General features: G+C 31.6%; 1 protein-coding gene across 2 annotated transcripts in view; it reads right to left on the reverse strand.

Moving 5' to 3' along the window:
- Positions 1-1,064: 1,064 nt before the first annotated feature.
- Positions 1,065-25,753, reverse strand: part of slc39a4 (solute carrier family 39 member 4) — a 111,803-nt gene continuing 87,114 nt past the window's right edge. For both annotated transcript variants that reach the window (XM_051137041.1, XM_051137040.1), the window contains 13 exons: positions 24,304-24,364; positions 21,417-21,909; positions 18,417-18,728; positions 14,728-14,932; positions 13,974-14,128; positions 11,756-11,927; positions 9,526-9,698; positions 6,695-6,865; positions 6,518-6,613; positions 5,397-5,445; positions 5,063-5,215; positions 1,825-2,012; positions 1,065-1,656 (listed from right to left, as the gene is read on the reverse strand). In XM_051137041.1, the coding sequence (XP_050992998.1) occupies positions 1,528-1,656; positions 1,825-2,012; positions 5,063-5,215; positions 5,397-5,445; positions 6,518-6,613; positions 6,695-6,865; positions 9,526-9,698; positions 11,756-11,927; positions 13,974-14,128; positions 14,728-14,932; positions 18,417-18,728; positions 21,417-21,617 (2,004 nt within the window). In that variant the 5' untranslated portion in view covers positions 21,618-21,909; positions 24,304-24,364 and the 3' untranslated portion in view covers positions 1,065-1,527. The remainder of the gene's footprint in view (positions 1,657-1,824; positions 2,013-5,062; positions 5,216-5,396; positions 5,446-6,517; positions 6,614-6,694; positions 6,866-9,525; positions 9,699-11,755; positions 11,928-13,973; positions 14,129-14,727; positions 14,933-18,416; positions 18,729-21,416; positions 21,910-24,303; positions 24,365-25,753) is intronic.

Here is a 25,753-nt window from a genome sequence, read left to right on the forward strand (position 1 = left end):
TCCATCTATCTTCCATCTACTCATCAATCCATCTGTCTGTCAATCCATCCATCCGTCTGTTCATTCATGTCTGTCTATCCATCCATCCATCCATCCATCTAAACATCCACCTGTTCGTCCGTCCATCCATCCATCCATACATCCATCCAACTACACGTCCATCCATCCATCCGTTTGTCTGTCTATCCATCCATCCGTTTGTCTGTCTATCCATCTACACATCCATCTGTCCATCCAGCCATCCATCCATCCATCTGCTTGTCTGTACGCATGTCCATCCTTCCATCCAACCATCTGTTTGTCTGTCTATCCACCCGTCCATCCATCCATGTCTATTTTAATACATACACTATAACAGCAGTTTCCTGTGGTTTGCAGATGACACACTCTGTATTTGTGAGTAAAGGTTATTTTAGCCTGTAATTGTCCTGTGGTTCTGCTGAGCTTATGTTCGTCTATCCGTCCATCCATCCGTCTGTCTATCAATCCATCGGTCTGTCCTTCCATCCATCCATCCACCTGCTCATCTATCCGTCCGTCCGTCCATCCATCCATCCATCCACCCATCCACCTGCTTGTCTGTCCGTCCATCCATCCGTCTGTCTATCTGTCTGTCTATCCACCCATCCATCCATCTCTCCAACTATCCACCCATCCATGTCTATATTTAAACACACTATAACAGCAGTTTTCACCGGTGTGCAGATGACACTCTGTATTTGTGAGTAAAGGTTATTTTAGCCTGTAATTGTCCCGTGGTTCTGCTGAGCTTGTCTTGAGGTTGTGAGGTGTGGTTCAGTTCAGTAATGCCAGATAAACGCTGTGAACCCGCTGTTTAGAGTTTGACCTGAAGACGTCATCAGCTCATATCTCACACACACACACACACACTCATAATGCTGAGTGGACTCCTCATGACTTGTAGTTTATGAAATCACAGAGATTATGTCTTTATGCACTATGACCACATGTGATATCTAGAAGTGAATGACTTCTGAGAGACAAATATGACATTTAGTATTTGTTTGAATTTATTTACATATTTAATACAAGTACATGTAAGAATTTCTTAAAGGGATAGTTCAGCCAAAAGCAAAAATTCTTATGAAAGAGCATTTAATCACTAGCTCATATCAAGTGTAATATATAATATATTACTATGCTTCAAATGTTTTTAGATTTTTAAAAAAATATTTTTTCAAAAATACAGAGAAATATCCTATATGTATTTACTAATAAAAATACAACATTTAAAAGACAGTAGATACATTTAAAAAGCCTTACTGATTTATGTTGATGAATGAGAAAGAATAAATCTAGAAAAGGTGCAAAAGTTTTCTTTGCTTTAAGGTGCACAGAGTTGATTTCTAAACTGCTGGCTTTTCCATCCAAAATGTTATTTAAATATACTAAAAATGTTAATATTAAAAATGCATAGGGCTGCACTGATTGCACATATTTCTTATGTTCCAGTTACACAGACGGATATACAGGAACAAGGCACAAATAAAAACAAATTCTCCCTGTTTAAACCCCTATTTGGTCTTCATAAAAGGACAAGAGCACCAAAATGCCCCAACCGCTCAGAAGTCCCAGATTCTGCAGGAGAAATATCAGCCAAGGTCTTTTACTGTCCACGTGAACCAGAGAGGGAAGCTGGACAACAAAAACAGAGTTAAATTTAACTTCAATGTAAGTTTAGTGTCACAGCAAACACTGCTGTTGTTTTTGACTGATAAGTATGCTGAGAAGTTTGCCAGAGCAAATTGTTGATATTGCAATTATGTGAGAAAACATTTTAGACTGAAAAAGAGTGTAACGTACCATGTCTGCCAGACCGACGTACAGAAAGAGGCCGGCAGTGACAGCCGAAATCCATTCCTTAGCAACCGTTTGGGTGGAGACGGACAGTGCAATGTACAGGCCGACGAAGGAGGAGAGAGCGCTGCCCACGTTCAACAGCAGAGCCCGCTTGACTGACAAACCACAGTGCAACAGGATTGCAAAATCACCTGAGACAAGAAAAAATACATTCAGATCAAATTTTCTGCTTCTCAGATGCTTAAACTTGAGAACTTTGAACAAGCTTCTATTTTTATAATTTCCCATCAAGTTTCATCATAAAAATAATGTCAAAATGAAAAAAGTAAAATAAAAAATATCAATATCAATGACGGAAAATGAATATTTTACTAGCACACAGAGATGCAACTTTACTTGTTTTAAGACAGGAGAAGCAAACCACAAGATTTTTTTTTAATTCAACGATTCTTTGCGAATATCATGTGTGCAAAAAGCATGAGAAACTCATAATCTGAACAGGTGCGGTTATAAACCAATCAGTATCTAATCTGTGCTTATCTGGGACATTCATGACTCACATCAGGAAACATAAAGAGACTCTTTATAGAAACCTCTGCTCAGATGTTTTTGCAAAGACCTTCAGCAGTGACTAATAGCTAGTCAGCACTTGTTGACAGAACGGTTTTCTGAGGGATCATGTAACAATGGAGTAATGATGCTGAAAATTCTGCTTTGCATCACAAGAATAAATTACATTCTAGCATATATTCACATAGAAAACAGTTATTTGAAATTGTAAAAATATTTCACAATAATACAGTCAGATTAAAAATGCTGTGTATTTTATCCTTTATTACAGAAGTGCAATTTAACATCAAACTCTATGCTGAAAAGGCCAACTTACTTATCTGCTATTTAAGCTTCTTCTGAGGCCAAATCTAGTCAGTATCTCCTCCTAGAGCTTTAAAGCTACAACCACCAAACTCGGGTCAGACCTTCATACTGTTCTGAAGTTAGCTGCTACAACCGATCTAGCTTACGGTTTTCAAAAACCAGACTATCAAATCCACCAAAAATCCCTTTTATTGAGGGGGTCAAAACTTTTGTACAGAGTGCTTAAGCTATCTATCACTAGCAAAGCTTTTTGGCTATCATAGACAACATACTAAATCATGCTAGCAACTAACATGTTAGTAATATGCTAATAACAATAAAACATGCTAGCAAAATTGAAAATGTTAAAAACATGCTAGGAACATGGTAGTCATCCTAAAACATGTTAGTCAATTGCTAATCATGCTAAAAACATGCTTGCAACATGCTAATCATGTTACAAACATGCTAGCAAACTGCTAACCCTTAAGTAAATTAACCACGGTTTTATTATAGTAAATGTGTAGTAACCATGTTTTTTGGCGTATTGATTACCATTTGTATAACAACAGTTTTACTAAAAAATACCATGGTTAAAGTATGGTTAGTGTGGCAAAACCATGGTTAATTTGTGGTTATCATGGTTAAACTATAGTAATCATGTTTTGTTTGGTTTTATTTGTAGTAAAACCATGGTTCATTTTTGTAAGACCATAATAATCATGCTAAAACATGATGGAAACATGCTAATCACGTTAGAAACATGCCAGCAACATGCTAATCATGCTAAAACATGCTAGCAACATGCCAATCATGCTAGAAACATGTTAGCAAACATGCCAATTATGGTAAAACATGTTAACAAAATGCTACTTTATGCTAGAAACATGCTAATTCTGTTAACAAAACACTAGAAACATGCTAGCAACATGGCAACAACATGTTAGCAAACATTCTTATCATGGTACAACAGGTCAGCATAATGCTAATCAAACCATGCTAATGTGTTAATCATGCTGAAAACATGCTAACAAACAACATGTCAATAATGCTAAAACATGTTAATAACATGCTAATCATGTTATAAACGTTATCAACACGGTTATTATGTTAAAACATGTGCGCAACATGCTAATCATACTAGAAACATGTTATCAAAATGTTAACAAAATGCCAATCATGCTTAAACATGTCAACATGCTAAAAACATATTAATCATGCTAGAAACATGCTAGCAACATGCCAATCATGTTAAAACATGCCAGTAACATGATAATCATTTTAGAAACATGTTACCAAACATGCTAATTATGTTAAAACATGTTGGCAACATGTTAATTATGTTATAAACATTCTAGAATCATGCTAATCCTGCTAAAAAAACTAGAAACATGCTAGCAACAAGTTAACATGTTACAAATATGCTGGTAACATGTTGATCATGCTAGACACATGCTAACAAAATCTTAACAACATGCCAACAATGTTAAAGCAGGTTAAAACACGTTGGCAAATATACTAGCAACATGCTAATAATGCTAGAAACATGCTATCAAAATGTTAATAACATGCCAGTCATGCTAAAACATGTTGCCAATATGCTGACTACATGATAATCATGCTAGCAACATGCTAATCATGTTAGAAACATGTTAACAGCATGCTAATAATGCTAAAAACAATTTAACAACATGGTAATCATGTAAAATCATGCTAGCAACATGTTAATCCTGTTATCAAAAAACATCCTAGAAACATTCTAACAACCCTGCTGAAAAAACCAGCATATGCTGGTAGGTATGTTTTGATGCTGGTTAGGTATGTTTTGGTGCTGGTTAAAGCTGGTCCTTTGCTGGTTTAAGCTGGTCCTTTGCTGGTTTATGCTGGTCATGTTGCTGGTCAAGGTCCAGCATAAACCAGCAAAGGACCAGCACAGACCAGCAAAGGACCAGCTTAAACCAGCATCAAAACATACCTACCAGCATATGCTGTTTTTTTTCAGCAGGGAACATGGTAACATGTTAGCAACATGCTTATGTTAAAACGTTAGAAAAAATGCTAATCATGCTAAACACATACTAGCAACATGCTAATCATGCCAGAAACTTGCTAGCAGCATGCTAATCATGCTAATAACATGCTATCAACATCTATCTAATCTAACTTCAAGATTTTACAACTGCTTCAAACTTGCAGACAAGGCTTTTTCAAGCAAAATTCAAGATTTGTTTGTAAACTCATCTAGTTTCTGTTACATTGCTCCCTATATGTGCAGTACACAGCAAGACATCTCACTACTGTATGTGTTATAGTTTATGTATGTGTCTGTGTGTGCAGCTCTGAATATTTGTCTATATTAATGTCAAACAAACATAATGATGCTCACCTAACTCATGGGGCAGCTCATGGCAGAGCACAGCCAGAGATGTGGCCAGACCGGACCGCCACGAGATGGAGAACGCTGCGCCGATCGCCAGACCATCTGCAAAGTTATGGATGCCATCTCCAATGGTGATCATATAGGGAAGCAAACGCTGCTCTGAGAGAGAAGAGAAGACAATGACTATTAAAATGCATGACACCTTTTACTAGAGGCCTAAGGGATATTATTAACTCAATGCTCATTTGCACCAAACAGCTCATTTGGCTCCCTTAGATGTGTGATTGATAGATTGTCTGTTTTAGTAATATATCATTAACTGAAAGTTGTGTATAATCACCTCTGGTGCGGCCAACAGGTGCTAGGAAGGAATTCTCATTTTTATCCACCTACAACAACAACAATAATAATTAAAAATAATAATAATAAATAAAAGATTTATTTATTTAAAAATAATAATAATAAAAAATAAAAAAGATTTATTTATTTAAAAATAATAATAATAAAAAATAAATAACAGTATATTATATATATATATATATATATATATACACACACACACATGCATGTAAATATTTTTAAAATATATACTGTATGTGTATACTTATTAAACTTTTATTTTGGGGTTGCGATTAATCGTTGCCCAGCACTAATTGTAACGAAAATTAAAACCATAAAAAAATTAAATTCAATACTTGAAATTCAATAAATGTTAACTGACATAAAAATGAAAACAACCTTTTCTCAACATTTCTCATTTTCATTTAACTCTACTAAAATACTAAAATAACTAAAAAACAAACAAACAAAAAGTACTTAAAAACTGAAATAATATATATATTTTTTAATATTTTAAAAATGTAAAAAAGAAAAAACACAAATTAAAAAGAACAGAAGTAGTAAATTTTAACTAAAATTAAAATGAAAACAGATAATATTAGTGCTGTCAACTCAATTAATCATGATTAATTGCGTCCAAAAAAGACTGGGGTTTTTATATGATTATAGCATAAAAGTTTCATATAACTAGCATAACATATAATTTTTTGCTTTTTATATTTTCTAGTGCTGTTTGTTCTAAATGAATTAATTGTGATTAATCACAACCAAAATAAAAGTTTGTGTTTACATAATATATGTGTGTACATTTCTTTATATATAAATATATTATTAGTACACACAGGTAAACACAAACTTTTATTTTGGATGCGAGTAATCGCAATTAATTGCGATTAATTGATTTTACAGGACTAGAAAATATAAAAATTTAAAAAATCATATAAGTATTAAAGTGTTCAAACTCTACAGTAACTATAATAATATATATCAATGATGATAAAAAAGCAACACTGTTACTGAATTTCAGACTCCATTAGTATTAGCTTATTCTCTAGCAAAGTCTCTTTTCTGTTTTTTTTTTTTTTTAGCATTTAAAAGTGTATTTCTGTGTGATTTTCTCACCAGATCGGCCTGTGAGCTCGAGTGTTTGTTTTGTTTCTCTCTCTGGAACATTTGCACGACTTTGCCGTGATCACAGTGATGAACATCAGACACCTCCTGTGAACACAGCAGCATGTTAGCGGTCAGCCGATGGATTTATAATTGTCTTGGACCACTCAAACAGCACCAAAGACTCACTTCATCATGGTGATGGTGATGTTCTCTGCGAGTGACGATGGAGAAGATGCTTTCCAGCAGGTAGAAGAAATAGATGCCCGCAATAAACACCAGCAGTTTGTACACATAGTCGAAGCTGACCTCCGCGTGGTCGTGATCGAGTCCGTCATCATGAACATGGAGACCTAAGAACTGCACAGAGGCGAAACGACATTAACGCCGATCGGAAACTTTGATTGCGCTTTGATTTCCCAGCAGCGCTGTATAGTAATTCCTGTCTGCACTCAATAAGCGAGCTCTGTTTCTCTCAGCAATCCGGTTATTTTCCACTCAGGGCGATGACATGGTGTGACAGGGCTGTAGTTATGTTGACACGGATCTAAACGGATGAGGGAACGTGGGCGATGTCAGCGCTCGGGGGAAATAACGGGTGCCAGGCCTGCCGCCGAGACCCATTCTGCCCCGTTAAACCAGAAAACTGAGCTTTCTGCGAGCTTTGAGAAGATGCCCAGCCGAAGAGCAATTGGAGGATGATTCAGAAGGATGTTGAGGGTGAGATGAAGGCCAAAACTAAAATGTTGCATGCAAAATTTGACATGTCAGCAATATGAAATATAAAATATATGCTCTTTTGCCCTTTCAGAGTTACTCAGAGTTAAAGATTAACCTGTGTTTTGACAGCGCCTCTCATTATTTGAGATGGAGTCTACTAATAAGAAGATTAAATGATGAGGAACTGATATCATTGCTTGAAATAAAATAAACATTAACTAAAATAAAGTTAAACTCATTTTATCTCAGCTAGTTACCAAGGAATCTTTTCTCATTTACATACACCTTGCAGAATCTGCAAAATGGTAATTATTTGACCAAAATAAGAGGGATCACACAAAATGCATGTTATTGTTTATTTAGTACTGTCCTGAATAAGATATTTCACATAAAAGCTGTTTACATATAGTCTACAAGAGAAATTAATAGAAATAAAGTTTCTTAATACTGCGTTGTTTCCTGAATAATTCACAGCTGTGTGTTTTTTTTTATGATAGTTGTTCATGAGTCCCTTGTTTGTCCTGTACAGTTAAATTGCCCTCTGTTCTTCAGAAAAGGTCCCACAAAAAAAACACTGAGGACAACTGAGGGACTCATATGCAACTATTACAGAAGGTTCAAACTCTCACTGATGCTTCAGAAGGAAAAGCCATGCATTAAAAGCCAGGGGTGAAAACTTTTAACATTTGAAGATTAGGGTAAATTTAATTTATTTTGTCTTCTGGGAAACATGTAACTTCTGTATCTTCTGTAGCCTCTGAATCATACAGTCATTGTTGGAAAGGGTTCAAATACACAAAAATGCTGGAAAGCTAAAGAATTTGTGGAACCTGAAGGATTTTTCTGAACAACAGCAGGCAGTTTAACCATTCAGGACAAACACGGGACTCATGAGCAACTATCAACACACAAAAAACACAGCTGTGGATCATTCAGGTAACACCACAGTACTGAGAATCAAGGGGATGAAAACTTTTGAACGGGGTAATTTTTTATAAATTCAACTATTATTTTCTCTTGTGGACTATATGTAAACATTTTTATGTGAAATATCTTATTCAGAACCATACTAAATAAACAATGACATGCATTTTGTATGATCCCTCTTATTTTGTAAAATAATTAACATTTTGCAGATTCTGAACAGGGGGTGTAAACTTTTGACCTCAACTGTAGTTTAACTTTGTGTACTAAAATAACCTAAAACTAAAACATAAAAAGTTAAAAACATTTAAAAACAAATTACTAAAACTAACTGAAATCAAACTGGAAAAAAAGATAAGTAATACAAAAATAGCATCTCAATGACATTAAAATAACACGTATGCATACGTATGCATACTTCACATTAAGCATTTTTAATAATACTGTTTATTATATTTATTATAGTTAATATTTTTTTCATAAATAATATTTTAGCCTAGATCACAATACTGAATGATTTTACACTTGCAACAGGGATTGAAGATGCATGAACAGAACCAGTTATGCAGGCAAATTAAGTTGTTTAAACAGTAAAGTTATCAGCCGCCTCCAATCATGCAAACACAGCTTTGGCGAAAGACTAAAACGGTTTTTCAAGATGTTTTGGTGACAAAAATTTTGGAGTGGGCAAGATTAATCTTGCTGCAAGTTTTGGAAAGAAGCCTCACCAAGGCTGCATTTATTTGATCAAAAATTGTGAATATATTGTAAAATATAATTTATTCCTGTGATCAAATCTGAATTTTCAGCATCATTACTCCAGTCTTTACGGAAGATTGTCACATATCACATGATCCTTCAGAAATCATTCTAATGATTGCTGCTCAAGAAACATTTCTGATTATTATCAGTGTTGAAAACAATTGTGTTGCTTCATATGTTTGTGGAAATCATGATACATTTGTTTTTTCAGGATTTTTTGATAAACAGAAAATTCATAAGAACAGCATTTATTTGAATCAGAAATCTTTTGTAACATTATAAATGTCTTTAATGTCACTTTTGATCAATTTAATGCAGCCTTGCTAAATAAAAGTATTAATTTCCTTTAAGAAATCTTTCAAAGTGAACGCACATTCAAGAGAATAAGGCTGAGTTGTGATTTCTTCCATTCAGAGGTCCATCTCTTCCTTTTTCCACTGTGTTTATGCTTTTAGCTCAGTTTTTAGGCATTTTATCTGCTGGTTTGTAATAATAGCAGCTGCTTTGCATATAATGCATATAATGACCATTTTATGATTAAAAAAAGATGCAGAAAGCCAGCAGTTGTCTATGCTGCGTTGATGTTGTATCATTGAATGTGGGCGTTTGCTCACCGCGGGCAGCAGATGCAGCAAAGCGTCGCCCGTCAGCGATCCCACAGCCAGACTGATGCAGAACTGGATGCAGAGCTCGAACACTTGCGTACACGAGGAAAACAGCAGCACCACGATCCCAAACATGGCCATCAGACAGATGATGAGGTTGGCCAGTGTGGCGTATCCATATCCTGCACACAAAGAGCTCATTCAGTCACCACACACATACACAACAACACAGTCTTCCAGCAGAATAAAGGACACCATTGTGCCTGCGTTACTCGCTTCTCTTCAAGGACTCATTCACACTGAGCTTTATAATGGGTAATCCAAACAGAATCAGGTTTGTTACGAGAAAACAGTTTTGCTCCTTTTCTGGGTTAGGAGTTTGAATGTGTGTGGTTTTTTTTTAAATATGCATTGCAGAAAAAATTTTATATTGTAAAATATTATTACTAATATTATTTTTTTTTAAATTATTATTTTCATTACAATACATAATACATTAAAATAAAATTTATTCCTGTTTATTCAGTGTCACATGATCCTTCAGAAATCATTCTTATATGCTGATTTATTATGATTTCTATTATGATTTATTATGTTATACATGATTTATGTTTTAAATAAATGTTGTCCTTTTTACCCTGTTATTAATCAAAGAATCCTCATAAAAGCATCACAGGTTCAAAAAAGAATATTTGGCAGAACAACTGCTGGCAACATTGATTATTCTAAAAATAAATCAGCATATTAGAAATGATTTCTTTAAGTATCATGTGACACTGAAGACTGGAGTAATGATGCTGAAAATTCAGCTTTTCATTACAGGAATAAACTCTATTTTAAAGTATATTAAAATAACAACCATTATTTTATATTCTAATAACATTTTGCAATATTACTGTTTTTTTCTGTATTTTTGATTAAATAATTGAAGCCTTAATGAGCACATTAAACTTCTTTAAAAAACATTACAAGTCTTAACTGTTCACAATGAATTGAATGGCAGTGTAGATATTCAAGATAAATACAATTTATACTCCAAAAAATGTGCTCTTACAGTATTTTGGCAATAAAATATAAAATAAAAAACAATAATATGAGTTTATACTGAGATATCTGGTTTGAGAAACTGTTAAGATCTCTTCTGAAACTATATACTTTATACCAAAAAAGAACAACAACAACAACAAAAAAAAAAGATTTAATTTATCTTAAAAAAAAACAAAACTATATTCCTCATTATATAAAACTATAAAAGATCATTTACATTTCTGCACTCTAACTTGATTAAAATTATCCCCCCCCCCCAATTCATTATCATAATATAGTAATAAAAATCAATCATTTTTTTAAAATCATTTTTTAATTAAATTCAGTACTACCATGATACATGCTAACTAAAACTAAAACCGTAAAAACTTCATTACTTGAAATAAAATAAATAATAAATTAAATAATTTATAAAAACTTTTTTTAAATTAGCCAGGTGCCAAATTTCCTATTTTTATTTAATTTAACTTGATGTGCTAGAATAGTTAAACTATAAAATATAAATATAAACTGTATAAAAAGAGGCATATTTAAAAACATTTATATGACCATAAATACAACAACACGTAAAAATATATGATAAAACAACATTTTTTTTTTTTATAAAAAATACAAAGACTTTAACTAAAAATAAATTGAAATGGGAAAATATAAAATCAATAACTAATTCAAAATATGAATAAAAACTATTATAGTATCTCAAACTACATGGACGCATACTTACAATTCTTTTCATAAAATATTAAAAATAATATTATTTAGTATTTTTATTTTAATTAATATTGATATTATTAACAATAATAATATTTTCTGTTTTTTTGTTATGATATTAAAATATCAAATAAAATGTCATATTAGACAAAAAAAACAAACAAACTGTAAAATAGGTCTGATTGTCTTTCAGCAGATGATAATTATTTTCTTTTAATTTTGGGGGGTGAGATATGACATGCCCAGATATTTTTCATGAGATTCACCCAAACATGTTTATTAGCCATGTGGAAAAGCCAGTTTCATTCATTAGGTAAGCTTTGATTTTACAATTACGTATTTTTTTTTAAAAGAACAAAGTTAATATTATATCAGTTATATATTACATCTCATAATCATATAACAATATAATATAAAGATATAATTTATTATGTCCTCATATCAGTGAAAATTATTTACAGCATATGAAGAGGTCACTCACTCTCGGCAGTGCTGAGCGAATCCGGGGTCGCGGGTTCTGGACTGGTCCCAGAACAGCCTCCGCTGAGGATCTGCTGAATCAGAGCAGGGCTAATCTGTGTGAACTGATCTCTGGTCAGCGATGAAGAGTTCAGCTGGTGAATCCTCAACAGGTCTTCAGCGCTGAAGCAGGCCTGTGAGCGCAACAGTATCCACACTGAGACATGCAAATGTACGAATGCATAAAACATATTTCCACATTAATATTTCATTTCACACCACAGCGGTGCCGTTGCTCCGATAATCACGCGTGAAACTCTCGTATTTACTGTTTGCTGAATTATTAATTCCACGGATGTCAGACGACAGGTCTTATTTAGACGGCGTGTGAGCTTAAAGAAATTGGAAATATTCATCATGATTAAAAACGAGCTGGATGTACATCAGCACATGTAGTGCTTAATTTCACTGTGATTATGACTGTGGACAGATGAGACGCGTATGTCACAACATCCATCAAAAGTAATAAACATTAGCGGCCGCCGCTGACACTTCATGTTGCAGGCCTCGTAATGATTTCTCGTGCAGCCACATGATTGCTCTCTTCGTCAACTGCCACGGCAAAATGATTGGATTTCTGTGGCGTGCAAAGATTTCCCATGATGCCCCATAAACCTACAGAATGTACAGGAAAAGATACGTTTTTATGCCGATGTAAGATTTAGTGAAGCACAGAATCTGAAATTGGAATCAATTTACTGAATTGCTATTCAAAGAAATTCAACAGGTAATGCATTCTGGGAAATAAAGTATTAGAAAACCCTTGTTTAATTTATGACTATAACCATCAATGGTGTGAGATGAGCTATGTGTCCAGATGTGTTACTTAATGGTTCAAATTAATGCGTGACTGATTACCAAAACCATGTGAGCTGATAAAAGTCAATAATTTAAATTGCATATAACTGCAAATAATTCTGGGAAAAAAATAATTAAATAATAAATAAATAAATAAATAAATAAATAAATAAATAAATAAATAAATAAATAAATAATATAAAATATATATATATATATATATATATATATATATATATATATATATATAAATAATGAACAAAAAAGGATCTAAATATTTTTATTTCTTTATGAATTATTTTGTTTGTTAACTTGCATTTAAATGTGACTACTGTTTATGAAAATGTATTCAATAATAATATTTATATTTATCAATAATTATTATTCATAATTAATTATATTTTTCTGTAAAAATATCCTAAAAATAACCTATACATATGTGTGTGTGTGTGTATTATATTATATTATATTATAAGTGTTATAATTTTTCCTGTATTTTTACTGTGTTTAATATAATAATAATTATTATTATTTATTTATGAGTTGAAGGTAATAATTCAATCTACAAAAAGTTAAAATAAATAAAGTTCTAAATTAAAATAAAACAATTTTGGGAGAGGGGGAAATAAAAACATACTAAAAGGATTTCAATATAAATATTTTATTTGTTAACCTGCATTTCATGTGACCATTAATAATAATAATAATAATAATAATAATAACATTAATTTTTATTTATTTATTTATTTTTACCATTAATACAATTTTTCTGTATTTTTATATGCTTAATTAATGCATGACTGATTACCACAGGAGTTCCAAAACTGGGGTTTGTGAGCTGATAATAAAGTAATAATTTAAACTACAAAAAGTAATATTAAAATAAAATATTTTAGAAAAATAAATAAATCAATAAAAACATAAAAAAGATTTAAATATAAACATTTTATTTGTTAACCTACCTTTAAAGTGACCAATAATAATAATAATAAACTACTGATTAATAAATTCTAATAAATATTAATAATATTTTTCCATATTTGTGCTTAATTAATACATGACTGATTACTGCAGGAGTTTCCAAACTGGGGTTTGTAAGTTGATGAAAAGTTAATTTAATTTAAATAATTAACTAATTAAAATAAAATCATTTTGAATAACTAAATCAAAATAAAACATTTACTAAATCAACTAAAGTTAAGAAACACGATTTGTGATTTTAATAATCCATTAGTAAATGCTGAAATTAACAAATTCTGTAGAAATATTGTTCATTCTTAGTTCATGTTAACTAATGTTAACTAATTGTAAAGTGTTAACCAAAAATCTTTTAGGTTAAAGTGGTCCGGCTGACCAAAAAAAGTTCAGAATCCCCTGATTACCATGTCCCAACTGCTGTTGGTCCGATGAACATCCATGGCCAGACGACTGTGCCTCTTTCTGCTGAGCTGGTTTTCATGGTCAAGGTGTTCATGTTCATGGTCATGGTCATGTTCCCCTCCACCCAGGCTTAAAGCATTTAGAAGCCCTTCAAAATCTGAGAATAATAATATTATGAAAACAAAATAAAACAAAACATGACCACAACAGCTCAGGATTAAAGCATATATTATACTGATGCAAAACATTAAAGACCAAATGATTCAGAAGTTCGAACAAGGACATACTGAAGGGCTTGTGGTTTCTAAACAAATTAAAAAATAAAAAATAAAATAAAACCATTAAAATGTTAATTTCTTGAAATAAAATGAAAGAGGAAAAAAAGAAAATAAAACCTAAAAACCTCACATTTATTTTAAGTTAGTTGCCATTTCAGGCAACGTAAAGATGAAGTATTAAAATCATTTAGACAAAATGCATTTAAAATATATTAAAATATATGGATATATAATGTGGTTATAAAATGGTTTTATTTATTAAAATATATTAAAAAGGGTTTAATTAAAATTAAAATGAGAAATAACAAAAATAAAAACTGCTAATGGTATGATACTAAAGTTTTCAAATATTATTTCTATTTTATTTCAAATAACAAAAATGTTTTTAATAGTTTTAGTGTTTGTTAAACATAACAGCACTATCTGAGCAAATTTTATGAAAATATTGCTCGAAAGATGTATTGTTAGACAGTCATACCATGAAGTGTGAGATTATCAGAGCCAAAATGGCTGAAGATGTAATCCAGGAAGTACTGCTGTTCAGGAAGGTTGTATGCTTTCATGCAGTCTCCACGCAGGGCGTGATAGAGGACATTTCCCATCACGGAGTCCAGTTCTGTGTGCGTGTGATCGCCGTGCTGATGGCTGCTCTCTTCCAAGATGTCCTTCATAGTGAGACAGGGCTAAAACAACAGATAAACACAAGACAGATGTGGCCGTCAGCGTCAGATGTCCATCATGTGTCAGTTTGCATTACGTCTTAGGAGGCTTGCTGTCATTCTCAATGGCAAAAGTCAAGCAGCAATTAGCCTTTGCATTATTTTACTTTACAGACAACCAAGAGCATTCATTAGACAACATCATAAAAATAACTAACACTACTGTTGTGTTCAAAAATTAAGTACAGTTTTTGATTTCCATGCAAATTGCCAAAAATTACCACTATATAAATTCATGTAAAAACAGAAAACCTCTTTAGTAGCTTGTCAGAGACTTTGAATTGAACAATTGACATTTATTTTGTGTTATTTCTAGAGGTCAGTTTTACCAGTATTTTTATGTTCAAAATTTATTGCACAGATACAAAATTGATTAAACTTTGGGCCATACATTTGTGTGTCTTTAGTGTTTTTGAAAGTGTTGATGTCATTATACTGAAACAATTTCTAAAAACACTTTGTATCACTTAAAATTAAATAAATAGAAAAGAAAAGAAAATATTTACCAAATTCAGTTAGTTGCCAACAAAGGCCACATTTCTTATTTTCACTTATTTTAGGTTGAAGTAATAAAATCACTAAAACTGAAGTAAAAGTAATACAAATATATATAAAAATATATATATATACATATAAAAAACTAATAAAACTGACCTAAACAACTAATTTTTATGTTTAAAATCAGCTGCACAGACACAAAATTGACAGATTTTTTTGACTGCGAAACTAAAGGATGAAAGTAATTTTTTTCTTGGATGAATCTCAGTTTAGTGCAAACTTTAAGTATTTCATATTTTGTCTCATAAGTGGTTTGGCATCATTAATTAAAGCTGAAACAATAAAAAATGTAGTTACTTCAAAATAAAAGAAAAAAGAAAATATATAAGCCACAATGCAGGTTTTCTGTTTTTAGTGTCTTTAGTGTTTTTATAAAGCCTTGATATAATTAACTAAAATTAAAACATTTTATAAAAAAAATCATTATTTGAAATAAAAGAAAAAAGAAACGAAAATCTGTGTTACACCAATGTTACACCATGAAGCTTTTCTGTTTTTTTAAATGTTTTTCAAAGTGTTGATATCATTAAAGCTGAAGCAATAAAAATAGTTACTTAGACAGAAAATATAATAAAAAATATAAAAGCTACAATAAAGGTTTTTGTTTTTAGTGTCTTTAGTGTTTTTCAAAATGTTAATATAATTAACTAAAACAACAACAAAACTTTCTCCTTACTTGAAATAATTCAACATTTAAAGAGTTTAAGAACTAAAACAACATAAAATCTATATAGTTATATTTAAAAAAAAACTAATAAAAATTTTCTAAACAAAATTACTAAAACTTTCACATATTTTTATGATCAAAATTAGCTGCACAGATACAAAATTGCCAGATGATTTCCTGTTTTATATATATATATATATATATATATATATGTGTCATTAGTGGTTTTTAAAGTGTTGATATCATTAAAGCTTAAACAATAAAAAAAAGTGTTACTTTAATATAAAAGAAAAAAGAAAATCTAAAAGCTACGATAAAGGTTTTTGTTTCAAGCGTTTTTCAAAAGTTCCAAAATAAAGGCAACATTTCTAATCTTCATTTAGTTTAAGAACTAAAATAACCTGAAATAAAATGTATAAAATATTTATGGTTATATTTTTAAAAAATTAATAAAAATAAAAAATGACTAAAACTTTAATATATTTTATATTCATGAGCTGCACAGACATAAAATTGTCAGATGTTTTGACTATGAAACTCAACTAGATGATGAAATGATCTCAGTATCGAATAAACTTTAAGTCATTTTCATAATTTCATAAATTCTCATATAGTTCATATTTCAGTCTTCTACAAGTTACTATAAAGGTTTTTAGTGTATTTAGTGTTTAAAATAAAAAAGGAAAAAAATATAAGCGACAATGATTTGCTGTTTTAGTGTCTTTTTTAAAATAAAACTTAAAAAAACATTTTCATTACTTAAAAAAAAAAAAAGTTAGTTGCCAATAAAGGCAACATTTCTAATTTAAAACAAATAAGACTAAAATAACAAACTGAAGTAAAATTAAGAAAATCTTTATAGTTATAATTTCAACAAATAATAAAAATTAAAATGACTAATTTGATATGACTAATGATATTTTGTTCAAAATTAGCTAATTTTTTGTATGATCTCAGTATCGAATAAACTGAGTCATAAATTTCATAAGTCCTCATGTATTATGTACTTCAGTCTTCAACAAGCTACAATAAAGTTTTTTAGTGTATTTAGTGTTTTTCAAAGTGTTGAATTTAGTTTAAAATAAAAAAAGAAAAGAAAATATAACCTAAGATTTGCTGTTTTAAGTGTATTTTTTAAAACTAAAACATAAAAAAACATTCATTACTTAAAATAAATGAAAAACTAAATGAAAATCTAAAAAAGTTAGTTGCCAATAAAATCAACATTTCTAATTTTCATTTAGTTTAAGAACTAAAATAACAAACTGAAATAACGTGTATAAAATCTTTATAGTTATATATTTTTTTTAAAAAAGTAATAAAAATTAAAATGAATAAAACTTTTACGTTCAAAACGTTACATTATTTTACATTCAAAATGAGCTGCACAGACACAAAATTGTCAGATGTTTTGACTATAACACTCAACTAGATGATGAAAGTGATTTTTTGTATGATTTCAATATCAGTCATATATTTCATAAGTTCTCATGTATTTCATATTCGAGTTTTTCAAAATGCTGAATTTAGTTTAAAATAAAAAAGAAAAGAAAATATAAGCTACAATAAAGATTTGCTGTTTTTAGTGTCTTTTTTTTCCTAAAACATGAAAAAACATTTTCATTACTTTAAAAAAAAATGTATATCTAAAAAAAAATCAGTTACTTGCCAATAAAGGCAACATTTCTAATTTTCATTTACTTTAAGAACTAAAATAGCTAAAATTGAAATAAAAATGATTACAATTTTCTATATAGATATATTTAAAAATATATATTAAAATGACTTAAAGAAACAACAAAATTACGAAAACTTTAACATGTTTTTAAGTTTAAAATTACCTTGCACAAACACAAAATTGTAAAACTAGATAATGAATCAATGAATCCATTTTTCTTGGATGATTCAGTCTCAGTTTTCTTAAATTCTATAAGTCCTCGCGTATTTCATATTTTTGTTTCTGACAAGCTACATTAAATGTTTATCTAACTCTTTAGTGTTAAATGTTGAGTTGAAATTTGCATGCACATTTATGACCCTAAATGAGGAAAAAAAAAAAAAAAAAAAAAAAAAAAAGTCCCGAAAAACAAAATCAAGATGAAACAAGTAGTTCAACAGTATTTCAAGCAATTTGTAAATCAGATGTGGGTCAAATTAATCCCAACACAATGGGAGTGCAAACAAAATAACATTTCATCCTGATAACCAGCTAGTTGTGCTGACCTCATGTGTGTCAGGCTGATAGTATTTCTCCATCTCATGGAACATGTTCTCCAAACCCTCGTTTTCAGTGATGTCTCCATGCGGAGGATGTTCTGTGGTGCTGTTATGGCCGTGGTCGTGGCCGTAGAGCATTTCGATGAAGTGATCAGTCTCTTCGGCCCAGCGGCCCTCATGTACGGCACTACAGGTCTCCAGCGGAGCGCTGAGGAACAAACAGAAGCCAGGAGCCACGGTGAAGAAATCCTCCATCTGAAGCCCCTGTGAGCTGCTGTAGTTTCCCAACAGCTGAGAGAGATGATCCACTGAAAGACACTACAGACAGGAGACAGAAAGACAGAGCACTTAACGGTGAAATAATGACTATATGAATGTTGTATTTAATGCAACTAGAGAAAAAACATTGGTTTTTCATGCACTGGTCAATTTTGGTTTTATAATATGTCTTCTTTCAGACTAGTGGAAAGAAAATATTAAAAACGCACAATGAAGTGTTTATTACACTTCATAAGTTTGCATCTGTTGGTTTTAAGTACAGTCCTTTTTTTTTTTTTTTTAAGGTCATAAGATTTTTTTGCTCTTGCACTGAGCCAAAAAACTCCATCTCTGTGGCACTTAAAATGTAAAAAAATATTTTTCAAAGTTTTAAATGAAAGATTGTTGGATTGTTTTACAAGAAATATTATTTCAGTCTTTCTACTACAAATTTTGTGTTTAATTCAGTGCGTTACTTCGCATTTCTTTGTAATTAATTGTGAAATTTACCAGCAATTTCTAAGTGAAAATTGTTATTACAAATTTACTATTGCTATCAATATTCTGAAGGTTTTTATAAAGGGTTTTGTTTGTTTATAATTTACCTGATATATGTTTTAATAACTACATTTTATTTCTAAAAACATGATGAAAATTTTCTGAATAAAATATTTTCATTTCTTTTTTTGTCTGGTTGTTTTTTTTTTTTTCAGTTTATTTGATCCTATTCAGCTGTCTTGCCTTAAACAACACAGAGATTTATTTGAGATGAAGATTTATTTTGAATACGATCTTAGTTTGTTATAATTTAATCTAACTGAAAATAATACTCCATTCAGCCCTTTTGTGGAACTTTGTTGCTGCTAACAAACCTAAAACCTACATAACAAAAAGTTAATATTTATCCAACTAAAAAATGTTTCAAAACACTTTTATGGAGGAACACAAATCTCCAATGTACATAAAAATAATGCTCAAAGTAATAGAAAGTTCAATGTACAAATACAGACATGTAAAACTCGACCACAGCTCCTGCCAAAATCTCATAACTGTGGTACATATTAACTATCACTGTCCTCAAAAAAACAAAGAGATTTCCGTCTTACTGTTGTGGAGACAGACAATAATTTATTTTTACAGTTCTTCCTCTACAAAAAACATGCATGCTTTTATGATCACTGATTAAATAAATTGTCAAATAAATAAAAATGAAATAAACCACCTGATCTAAGTCATGTTTTCAGTAAAACTTGTTTTCAGTCAGATTTTTATTTATATATTGATTAATTCATTATTATTATTTTCCAGAAAACCATGGGTTTATTGTTCATAATTTCTAATGATGGTAATATATTTTATAAAGGTCGGTAACTTATAAGGTTAAAGAGTCAAAGCCCAGTCGCACAAACACTTTTTTCTAGTGCTTTTGGTGATCAATATGTTGGTTTTGTGAATGCAATAAAACCAAAATGGCAAACATTGTCTGTTTTTATGTGTTTTTTTCTCTCTCTCTCTTTTCTTTTTAACATATCTGATTTTACCTAAAAGGTTAAACTCAGGTCAATAAGAGCAAAACCTGTTTTTTCATAAATGTAAAGTTGGGTAAAGTTTTATGCATTTTTTTGTTCTTGTTCTATTAATAGTTTTGCATTTCATAACTGTTTACCTTTTTAAATATTGAATGACCCAACAAGAAAGTTCTTAGAACTTTGGCTAATGTTCTGGCAACGTTCGTGCAAAGTTACATACATGTTTTTCCAGTAACGTTGATAGATTGTTTGTTCAACTTTATCGGCCTTTGCAAATGTTCGAGAAACATTAAAAAATGTTTTTTTTTTCTTCCTGAATCATTTTAGTTTGACATTCATCTAACGGTTTTTAAACGTTCAGAGAACATTTAAAAGTAACTTTCCATAATATCTGTAAAATGATTAAATGGAACGTTCAAAACAAACAAACAAACCAACAAAACAAATAAACAAAAAACTTTCTGAAACGTTTTAGTTTGACGTTCATCCAATCTTTTTTTTTTTTTTAATATCACCACTCGTTTTAGAACATTCAGAGAACATTCTAAAGTCACTTTCCATAATGTTTGAAAAATGAATGGAATGTTCCCTTAAGGTTCGTATAGCCAAAAAAAAAAAAAAAAAAATATATTTTAATGGTTTTTAAAAAAAACGTTTTAAACGGTTAAAGAACATTCGAAAATAACGTTTTCAGAATCTAATGGGAACATTCTTAGAACATATTTTTGTTAGCTGAGAACTTTCTCATAAAATGTAAATACAGATAAATGCCACAGGTTCGCACTGTGACAACATGCCCCCAAAGCGCCCAACGGGTGTTGAACGAACTCAAGTCTTTTATACTGGAAAAAAGTAACTTGTCACAGCACAGGACCACTTGAAGTAAAGCTAAAAATGAGATTAAAGGTGATTAAAATTGCGCAAAGCTTAAAAGACTTCGGGACCGGTTGCAACACACGTTCAATCTGTTCATGAGCTGCGTGCAGCCACGGCACTGATTCTTTATATTTCTTCTTAAACGTGATTTACAAGTTAGTAACTTGTATTTTAGCCTATATATGAGGTTTACTTTGCATATCCTTATGTGTTAGCCCATAAAACAGTGATTTACGCGCCTATTCTTCAGTCAGATTTGTTCCCACAGCTGTAACACACGAGCCTTCAACCGCGGGCGCGCGCTGGACCTCGACCTTTCCAAAAGTCCGCAAATATATCCTACCTTTTCACACGACACACCGGAGCACTGCACACGGTTCTCCAGCCGTTTAAACAGCGAGAGAAGCGCATCTTCTGTGAGGTACTCTTCACCTGGAGCCAGCAAATCCACGACTTTCCTGTAAATGTCACTTTTATCCCCACTCGCGCCGGTAAACACGCCGAGGCAGGCGAAACACAAAAGCAGAACACCTCTAGTCTCCATAATCGCTGTGTTTTATCTCGTTTCTCGGTATTCAGAGGGGTTTTCGGGTGAGATGGGTCCGATGGACTGCCTGCACACGCTCACACACACGCAGAGCAGCTTTAAAAGATCCTCACACGGGTGATACCTGCTCAGGTAGAAGCTCTTCTTGCCCTCTGATTGGTCACTTCTCCACCTGCACTCAAATACGTCTCATAAAGGAGGGAAGCCTCTTCCGTTCACCTGCACTGTGGGGTTCGGACAGGGGCTGCCCGGTCTGTAGATCACATTTCGGGACTTTTCAACACTTGCCCTGTAGAAATAATACCAAACATGTGATATTTAATACAGAAAATGACTGAGAAGAGCTGCTGCAAATTGAAATGCTGCATATCAATACATCTCCTCTCAGAATGGGCCTAATTACACATCTGAGTGACGCGTTCATTGAATAGAGGAATTCAATAAGGCACGTTTGAGAAACAATCCAACTAGTGATATTAAATATTACAGTTTGATTTTCAGAAAAAGTTTGCATACTGTGCATATAAGGCCAGATGGTCTTTTTACCACAGAGCCGTTTATAATAACAAGACAAACAAACTGCATAATGAAGACCAAATAAATGACTAGTTTCCCCCCACAAATGTGCAGCTGCTATATTTGTTGTGGTAATTTTACACATTGTGACAACTTGCCCCACTTAGTGACAATATGCCCCACCAGCGTTTGATAGATGACTTGTACCGTATGTGCTTTTCTGGGTAACAATGCTGGTAAAACATTTCCATAGTCTTTAAGGTTTGTTTTTACACAGAAATCAACTTTAAAATCTGTCTGGATACGCAGCATTGCATCGAAGTTGTAAAATGCTGATAAACACAAACCTGACACATCACATTCTATATTAATGCAACAAGTTATGTTGCTTAGCAACAGTAAACAAACACAATTAGAATGAACTTCATTACTAAGCAAAATCATTTTTCTGATTATTGTTATTGTCATAAAAACAAGAAAGCATTTATTACTGTGGTTTTAAGAGGGTTTAAAGGACAGTATTCAGTAATATTATCCAGGAAATTTAATTGCACTGACATTAAACAAGAACACAGTTTGAACTGAGTTCTAACAGTAACATTAACACTTACTGAACTGAATTGAAACAACCTTAAACTGAATTAAGCTGAATAAATGACACGGTTGTCTTCTATAGAGCTGATTTATAGCTGTATATATAGCTGTTGTGTTTTATAATTGATACATTTTACAAAATTAACACTGTTATTGTTCAGTTTATCACTGTGAAGCTGCTTTTAAACAATCTGCATTGTACATAGCCCTATAGAAATAAATGTGATTTGGCTTAAACACAATAAAAGCACTGTAATGCATAGAGCCTTGTGCTTTATTGTATTCAATTTTATTGCATAATTTATTGCATTAAACTTTTTTCTAGTGCACTCAGAAACCATTTGTACCTTTTCAAATGGTACATCTTTGTACCCTATTAAAGGTGCATATTGGTACCTTAATATTACATACTACTACCTAAATGGTATATATTAGTACCTTTTGAAAGGTTACTGCCCCAGTGAGAGCTTTTGTGCCTTTTTTCAGAGTGTAAAATGAGAACTGAATGCACCTTGCTTAGTTAAACATGCAACATAATGACAAACAATATAGTTAATATACTGTTTGAAGTCCATTTATTTTTGCATAATGCACAGCTTAATATACAAATAAATTAAGAGTACTATACAGTATTCAAATGGTTATTGCACAATATGCCGTAAACAGTACACAAGTAATCCACAACAAAACATTTCAGATCCACCTGCCCAAAAACCAAGAATAACCATCAAAAACTGGCCTCAGATCTATATGACAGTCTCAAACAAAGCAGCTTTTAGAGTTTGAGGTGTTAGTTTGCTGTAGGACACAGCAAACATGGAACGATTGAAGATGTGAGCGGGGCGGATTTGTCAACAAGAAAGTGAAAAGTCAACAGCCAGTCAAAAGGGATGTTGTTTGCACATCACTGAATGGAATGAGGTCAGTTAGCAGCTGAGAACTTTATGACATTTACCTCATAAATATGAGGAAGAGGAGGATGAGATGAGCTCTGAACTGAACAAAGTGAGTGACACTAAAAACATGTTCTTCAGATTTTGTTTTTCAGGAGACTTAATAGAGTTATTTTAGTATTAGCTTGTCTATGATGTTCTAAAATTCTAAGAACATAAGTGATTTCTTCTAAAATGTTCTAAAATTCTAAAATTCAAAAATAACTGTCATGCAGTAAGCATCACTGTCAAAATAATTTTTTAAAGTTGTAAATAGATTACTGGAATATTTTTTTTACAAGAAAATACAGAATTTTTCTACTTCAAAATTTTATGTTTAATTCACTGTCATTTGTGATTCTGGTGAAAATCAAAGTAAATCCTACACTTTTTTTCAGTGTAGAGCTATAAAATGAATTTGAATTATTTTGATGGTTGATACTGAGATCTCTGATATTGTTAAAATCTCCCGAAGAGACACATGTGAGATTATTACTAGGGGCCTTTTTTCAGGAGGAATTTGTTTTCTCATTGAGTCTCGTTGTCTAGGAGAAAGCATCAGGCTAACAAAGAGATCTCATTTGTGATTTGTGTTTTAAAGCATTCTCTTGTGACCGAAAGGTAACACCTGTGTGATGTACCTGTTGGTGCTTCAGGATCTTCAGGTGGGCTGTTTGAACCGTGGGAAGCTTCTTATTTACCCTAAAAAGAAAGAAATGCCCTATTATTGTATCTTACAGTCTTAATCTTTATGTGAAGCTCGGATAATCCAGGAGGAGTGTCTTCAACAATTAATATCACAACCGTCATAAAATCATGACCTTTTTTTTTTTTCTACAGATTTGGCCAGTGGAGGGCGCCCTTGTCCCTACTAAGGTAGAAACTAAACCAGATGACGTTCATCAGTGAAGGATCTGCAAAGAAAATTTTGGAGACTTTAGTATGAGTAGATGAAACATTTTACCTTTTGCTTAGGGCTAGTTTATCCGTTCTTAACAGCAGGGGTTGTCAACATTATTACATTATGCTACTCTAGTTTTCTTGTTTCTGAGTTAACACGCTTACATTTACAACAGTGTTCTCGATTCACTGCTGCACTTTAGTGTGCAAAAAAGAGATTTACAGTTTTTAATGACAGTTTTATTCTTGTTAGAATCAAGCAAAAATGAAATTAGATGTTATTTCTTTCAATTACACATTTTTAAGGTGAAATATGTAGCTCCTGCACCATTAGAATCAACAAATGTTTAAACAGGTTCCCTGAACCCTCCATTTTTGCATATTTGTAAAGAAATTAATGCATGCATTTCTCTTTTTGCATGCTTTTTTTTTCGGTTTTAATGCATGTATTGATGAATGCATTTATGAATTTTGCATGAAAAATATATTTAATGAGTGACTGACTTACAATACACTTTCCCCTACACATGCATATAAACTTAAGCCTACAATTGACCTGCATAAACTTACTTGTATACATGTATGCATGCTTGCATGAATGTGTAAAGAAAGTCTTTTTACATACAAAAAGAATGATTCACCTTCAAATGAAGTAATAGAACAAATACACTTACACGTTCATATAAACTTTAGTTTAAAGTAAACTTGCATAAGCCATTCATTTATAAACATGCAGTCATGCATGCATGTATTTGTAAAGAAAAGTGTCTTTTTGCATGTAAAAAAAAGATGAGTGATGACCTTTAAAAGTAAAAAAACACTTTCTTCCATACATGCATATACCTTTATCATAAAATAAACTTGCATAAACTTATGTAATAAATGCATGGATGCATGAATTTGTAGTGAAAATGTCTTTTTGCATATAAAAAATATACTATTTAATGATTAACTTACCTTCAAATCAACTTGTAGAACAAATACACTTTTTCCTAAACATGCTTTTAACTTTCAGCCTAAAATAAATCGGCATAAACCAGCCATTTAGGTAAATACATTATTGCATGCATGTATTTGTAAAAGTTTTTTTTTTTTTTTTTTTTTTTTTTTTGAGTAATCTACCTTTAAATTAAGTTGTAGAACAAATATGCATGCATATAAACTCTAGCCTAAAATAAACCACCCATTTAT

Source organism: Labeo rohita, chromosome 19 (assembly GCF_022985175.1).
Source record: "Labeo rohita strain BAU-BD-2019 chromosome 19, IGBB_LRoh.1.0, whole genome shotgun sequence".
In the NCBI taxonomy this organism is placed as follows: Eukaryota; Metazoa; Chordata; class Actinopteri; order Cypriniformes; family Cyprinidae; genus Labeo; species Labeo rohita.